Source organism: Amphimedon queenslandica, unplaced genomic scaffold (assembly GCF_000090795.2).
Source record: "Amphimedon queenslandica unplaced genomic scaffold, v1.1 AMPQUscaffold_10180_Cont17416, whole genome shotgun sequence".
Taxonomy (NCBI): domain Eukaryota; kingdom Metazoa; phylum Porifera; class Demospongiae; order Haplosclerida; family Niphatidae; genus Amphimedon; species Amphimedon queenslandica.
The window spans coordinates 1-5,519 of record NW_003549549.1 but is presented as its reverse complement, the minus strand read 5'-3'; the positions used below and the strand labels follow the sequence as shown (position 1 = coordinate 5,519).

The following is a 5,519-nucleotide window of genomic DNA, read 5'->3' as shown; positions in this document are numbered from 1 at the left end:
TTTCTTTTCTTCCTGCTCTTTCTCTTCTCTTCTGAATTAAATATATGATGATCAATAAACTGGCAGTGACCAGACGAGGCTAAGAATTCACGATGCTTCTTGAATTTTTCTTGAGCTGATTTAGGCGATAGGATATCTTTGAGAAAGAGAGTTGGAGGTGAAGGCAATTCTGTTAATACTTCCAAGCAAGACCACTCTGGCTCTTCCTTATCTCCATCCCTATGAGGAGAGGTGATGGGTATATTGATCCAATTGCCCAATGATTTGGCCCATTGCTGTGGACAAAACAAGTGGACAATATCTTTAATGATTGACAGGTCATTGAGTGAAGCTGCTAATGAGAGGAGATTCATCCAGTCACCATTAAACACTTCTCTCTTAGTGGATAAGAGGATCACACGTGCAACTTCAATTCGCCCATGTAATAGACTCAGTTCCAACGGAGTAGAGCCAGTATTAGTAACAGGATAAAGATCAAGACTCTCTCCTTTTTCATCTCCTGATTCAAGTAAAGCTTCAATGACTTGTTTGTGGCCATTAGCTGCTGCGTAATGCAAAGGAGTCCAGCCAGAATTATCAGAGAGAGAAGGATTGGCTCCTTTACTAAGCAGCTGCTTACAGATGGAATGATGGCCTAGCTTCGATGCTAGAATAAGTGGAGACTGCTGACAAAAGTCAAAGACATTGACATCAGCACCTCCCTCCATTGCATGCTCTACCATTTCATCGTTCCCAGCAGCAACAGCATCGTGAAGACAATAATCGGCCTCCACCTTAGAGAGACAAGGAGTCAATAAATGGTGAGAGAGAGGGAGAGAGGAGGAGGAACGAGCATAAAACAAAGCCCCACTGATATTGTATCCTTTATGATCAACTATGTATTCAGCAGATGCTAATAGATCCCTGTATGATTGGACCAACGCTGATACAAGGTTCCAGTGATCATTGTATATCGCTACATGTGTACACGTCCTCCCGAGTGAATCCTGACACAATAGAAGGGACTCTGGGTCAATCGATTCCCTTAGCAACAGGTCGACAATGGCCGTGTTACCATGGTGGCAGGCGTAATGGAGAGGAGTAGAGAGGTCAGTACGAGATGCTAGATTTGGTTTGGCACCATGTTCCAATAGTAGCTTACCCACGTCTAATAGTAGGGGATGTTCCTCTGTCGTGTACATTGAGAGATAGTGAAGTGGCGTCAGACCCATGCTGTCCCTGTAGTTTGGTATCTTGTCATTCTTACTCAAGATGGATTCTAATAGTTTGATATCTCCTTCTTTAATGGCGTGTCTCAGAGGGCCTGAGAGTACAGGTAATGGAAGGTGAGAGAGGGAAGGAGAAGAGGAGAGATACAATGACAGCTCGAACAGCTCCTCTAGACCAAATACATTTCCACCTTTCAATCCATCTTTAGAGAGACTACTCAATGACGCTCCGTGTTCTAAGAGCAGGGAGACGCACTCAAAGCTACCAGAATCTACTGTAGTCGCCTCAGTAGCAGTAGATTCAGTCTCCTGACGCCTGATTATTAAATTTACTGCTAATTGAAGTGAGGAGTCGAGTGGAGAAGAAACACAAAAACCTTCATTTTTATTCTTGCTTTCTTCTTCTGAATTGGGCAGGGAAGATTGTAATAGAAGGGAGCGTAGTTTATCAGGCTGATTATTAGCCACAGCCTCTCTTATGTGAGATAACAGAGACATTAGAAGAGACGGATAGAAGACTCGGCTCGAGATCGAGCTAGATGAGTAACGAGCCACACCCTCTATTATTTATCACATTCCAAACATTCCAATGGGTTCACATCACTACCATTTTTTAAATAATAATTTTTACACACAATCATCAATTTCATCATAATCTTGTGCTATCACTTGATCCAATTCTTCATAATCTACTGCATTACATTCATTCCCAACATTGGCGGCATATGCTGGATTATCCTTTATTGTCACTACAATAGGGTTAGTAGCAACATAATATGCTGGATTGTCTTCCATGTCTGATGAATCAATAATAACATGTCCTTTTTTCTTGATGCAAACAGCAACAGACAGCACCATTATTGCTAAAGAGGCAAGAATAATACATACTACAATGCCTACAATTATGTATACTGCCACTGGTGTTGTGTTTGTAGTAGATGATGTGGATGTACTGACTACAGATGATGAGAGAGAAGATGGTTCCATGCTGCTGAGTATAGCAGTGGATAGTGTTGCATGTGAGCTAGCAGATATCACAGCAGAGACAGCAGAATTCACAGGTGAGTTAATAGTAGTAGGAGGAATAGTTGTTGACATGAGCATAATAGGTGTAATTGTAGACACTATATAATAAATTAAAATGAGTAAATTAAATGAAATAAAGAAGTAAAATAGAGTCTTATAGCTAGTTGAGAGGGATATTTCATAATCTTTAAATGATGAGTATAAGGAGATGTAATTTGACACATAAGTTTTAGTTAGTGTCATTGATAGAGTAGTAAATATGTGTGTTGATTTATAGAATGACTGTGGGCATGAGTATTTCTTACCAGCAGTAGTTAGATCAGTTTCAATATTGTCCTCCAGACTCAGTGTGAGTGATTGACTTAATATTAAGGAACCTACAAATATTTATTATTAATAAAATGTATAATAATGTAAAAATACTTTCAATTGCTACAGTTGCAGAAGGCAATAGAGTTTCACTTGACAGCATCACTGTAAAACAAGCAAATAAAATTATAGTTGAAAAAAATTAATTAATTACCTACCAGATATTTCAACTGTGACAAGAAGGAAATTATTTCTATCTCCTAAGATATCATTTTGAGTTAATGCACTTGGAGGATTGTGTACTAAACCAGATCGATAATTGATTGGTCCACTACCATCCTGTTCATAAATAACTGTTTGAATATCAGCTGTATTAGGGAAATAGAAACCAAATATGTCTCCTTCCTGGAACTGCAGTGGAGTCTGAGGAATAAACTCATAGAGATTAGTACCAATCATTGTATTAGCATTAACTAAACTAGATCCTATTTTATTGAAACCATTGGAACCCAGTTGACGCCATATTTGGAGCTCAGGTAGTGTATTAGAAGGATTGTTCCCATTGTATATACCTCCATAGATCCATTTAGTAAGTGAACCATTACAAGAGAACACTATATCTGGATACAAGTATTGTCTGTCATCACTTGGAAGTCTACTGTCATGTATTCTATAAGCATTTTCTTCAATAAATGAAGCATTGATTGAATTGGTACTATTAACACAGTATCCATCTAATGATAGTAAAATAATTCAATGATACAGTGAGTGTGTGTCTTACCTGTTACTGGATATACTAATATCAACTGATCTGTGATTGGATTTGTAGTTAAGTCAATATGTGCATTCCCATAGCTAAACTCTCGACTATTTGCTGTTATACCACTGATATAGTAGACTCTAACAATACTGTCCCCTTGAGGTGGTTGTGATACAGCTAACAGGTCTCCACTCATTACTGGTATAGGAGGATTGAGTGGATATTCAAACACTCCACTAGTACTGACATTAGAGGTAGAATAATAAATAGTTCTCTCACTACCAGTCACTAGACTACCATTAGGTCTAAAGACCTGAACACTGGGATAGAGATTACGTCTATCAGTAGCTACCCTCACATCAATACCCAATATAAGACTGGTTATAGTAGTGGATGAACAATTGAACTGATACTCTTGAAGGACTCTGAGCTCATTGTCCATGTCTTTACCAACTGCATTAGTGTTAATATGTTCTGCTCTGTAAGTCACCAGTGACAAATCCATAAATCTCTCTGTACATTCTTGTTGACTTTGTACATTACCTTTTAAAATGAACAATAGAAAATTAACAATATAATTTTATTTATTACTTGATAAAAACCAGGTTAAGCTAATTAGTAATAAAAGCAGATCAGCTAAAAGAAGTCTCATCCTTTTCTCCGTCTATATCTATACTTACACCCAATGCTATAAAAACAGTGATAGTGATAAAATTTACTCCTACACTACAGTGGAGTAGGAACAAAAATACTTTGGGGTGTACACTACATACCACATGCCACATGCAGTTGTTAGTGATAACAGCTAGTTCAGAATGCAGAATAGTAAAATATACCATTTGAATCTTAAAGGTGTTGCTTTTCTCAATTCGCATTATAAATTAATTAAGGTATATCGCTTTCTTTTTGCTCTGGCCCCTTCACAGATTTGTAGTACAAACATTATGTCACATTCCATGCACCATTTAGGGTGTGGCTCATTTTAATTACTAACATAGCAACAAAACCCATTTATTAACTATAATTATGTTTATATATAATCATCAATTTCATCATAGGAACAATCTTGTGTTATCACTTGATCCAATTCTTCATAATCTACTTCATTACACTCATTCCTGATATTGATGGCATATGCTGGATTATCTTGTATTGTCACTGCAACAGGATTAGTAGCAATGTATGCTGGATTGTCTTTCATGTCTGCTGAATCAATACTAACATGCCCTTTTTTCTTGATGCAAACAGCAACAGACAGCACTATTATTACTAAAGAGGCAAGAATAATACATACTACAATGCCTACAATTATGTATACTGCAACTGGTGTTGCGTTTGTAGTAGTAGATGATGTGGATGTACTGACTACAGATGATGGGAGAGAAGATGGTTCTATGCTGCTGAGGATAGCAGTTGATAGTGTTGAATGTGAGCTAACAGATATCACAGTAGAAGTTGCAGATACAGTATTAGGAGGAATAGTAAATGATGAACTGTTAGGAGGAGTATTAGTCATCACAGAGGTACTGCTAAAGGTAGAAGTAGCAACTGATGTTGAAGTAGTGTTGGTCACTAATGAACTGCTAGAAGGAGTATTAGTCATCACAGAGGTACTGCTAAAGGCAGAATTAGAAACTAATGTTGAAGTGGCATCAATCATAGACGAACTGCTAGAAGGAGTATTAGTCATCACAGAGGTACTGCTAGGGGCAGTACTAGCTACAGTAGTAGCAGTAACTGAGGAGTCACTGGGAGCAGTAGTAATGATCACCGTTGAACTATCTGGAGTGGTATCAAATAAACTGCTAGAATAAGTATGTGACAAAAGTGATGGATTAAAATTATCACTTATACTGATAATAAATGAGATACTAGGAGGAGTATCAGTGGTCACTGATGAACTAGGAGTGGCAGTGACCAGTACAGATGAAGTACTACTAGGAGTAATGGACACCACTGTAGATGATATGATGGTATTATCAGTAGTACTAATAGTAGCTGTGGTAAGTGCTGTAGAGGTTGTTATTACAAAAGTTGTACTAATGACTGGGCTGGTACTTGTTGATGAAGCAACACTAGTAAATGCCACTAAAATATAAACATGTAATCATAATAAATATAAAATTATTATCAATAACTTACTTGATACTTCTACTGTAACTAATGGGAACTCATTATTTGTGTCTGTTACAAGTGCTTGAGTTATTGTTGAATAA

At 37.5% G+C, this 5,519-nt stretch overlaps 2 protein-coding genes and 1 long non-coding RNA gene across 3 annotated transcripts; all 3 read right to left on the bottom strand.

Moving 5' to 3' along the window:
- Positions 1 to 5: 5 nt before the first annotated feature.
- LOC105315448 (ankyrin-3-like) lies at positions 6 to 1,739 on the bottom strand (the record flags this gene model as incomplete). Its single annotated transcript, XM_011410104.2, has 1 exon — positions 6 to 1,739. A coding segment is annotated over exon 1 (1,701 nt), but the record flags the coding sequence as incomplete, so codon positions are not given.
- Positions 1,740 to 2,572: 833 nt separating this feature from the next.
- LOC109590343 (uncharacterized) lies at positions 2,573 to 2,885 on the bottom strand. The gene is made up of 3 exons (XR_002189275.1): positions 2,762 to 2,885; positions 2,658 to 2,708; positions 2,573 to 2,611 (listed from the first exon to the last, which is right to left on the bottom strand). It is a non-coding gene; the product is annotated as an uncharacterized LOC109590343 (long non-coding RNA).
- Positions 2,886 to 4,321: 1,436 nt separating this feature from the next.
- On the bottom strand, positions 4,322 to 5,513 carry LOC109590344 (uncharacterized serine-rich protein C215.13-like). The gene is made up of 2 exons (XM_020006266.1): positions 5,446 to 5,513; positions 4,322 to 5,391 (listed from the first exon to the last, which is right to left on the bottom strand). Coding segments are annotated over exons 1-2 (1,059 nt in total). The 5' UTR covers positions 5,447 to 5,513; the 3' UTR covers positions 4,322 to 4,333.
- Positions 5,514 to 5,519: the final 6 nt, after the last annotated feature.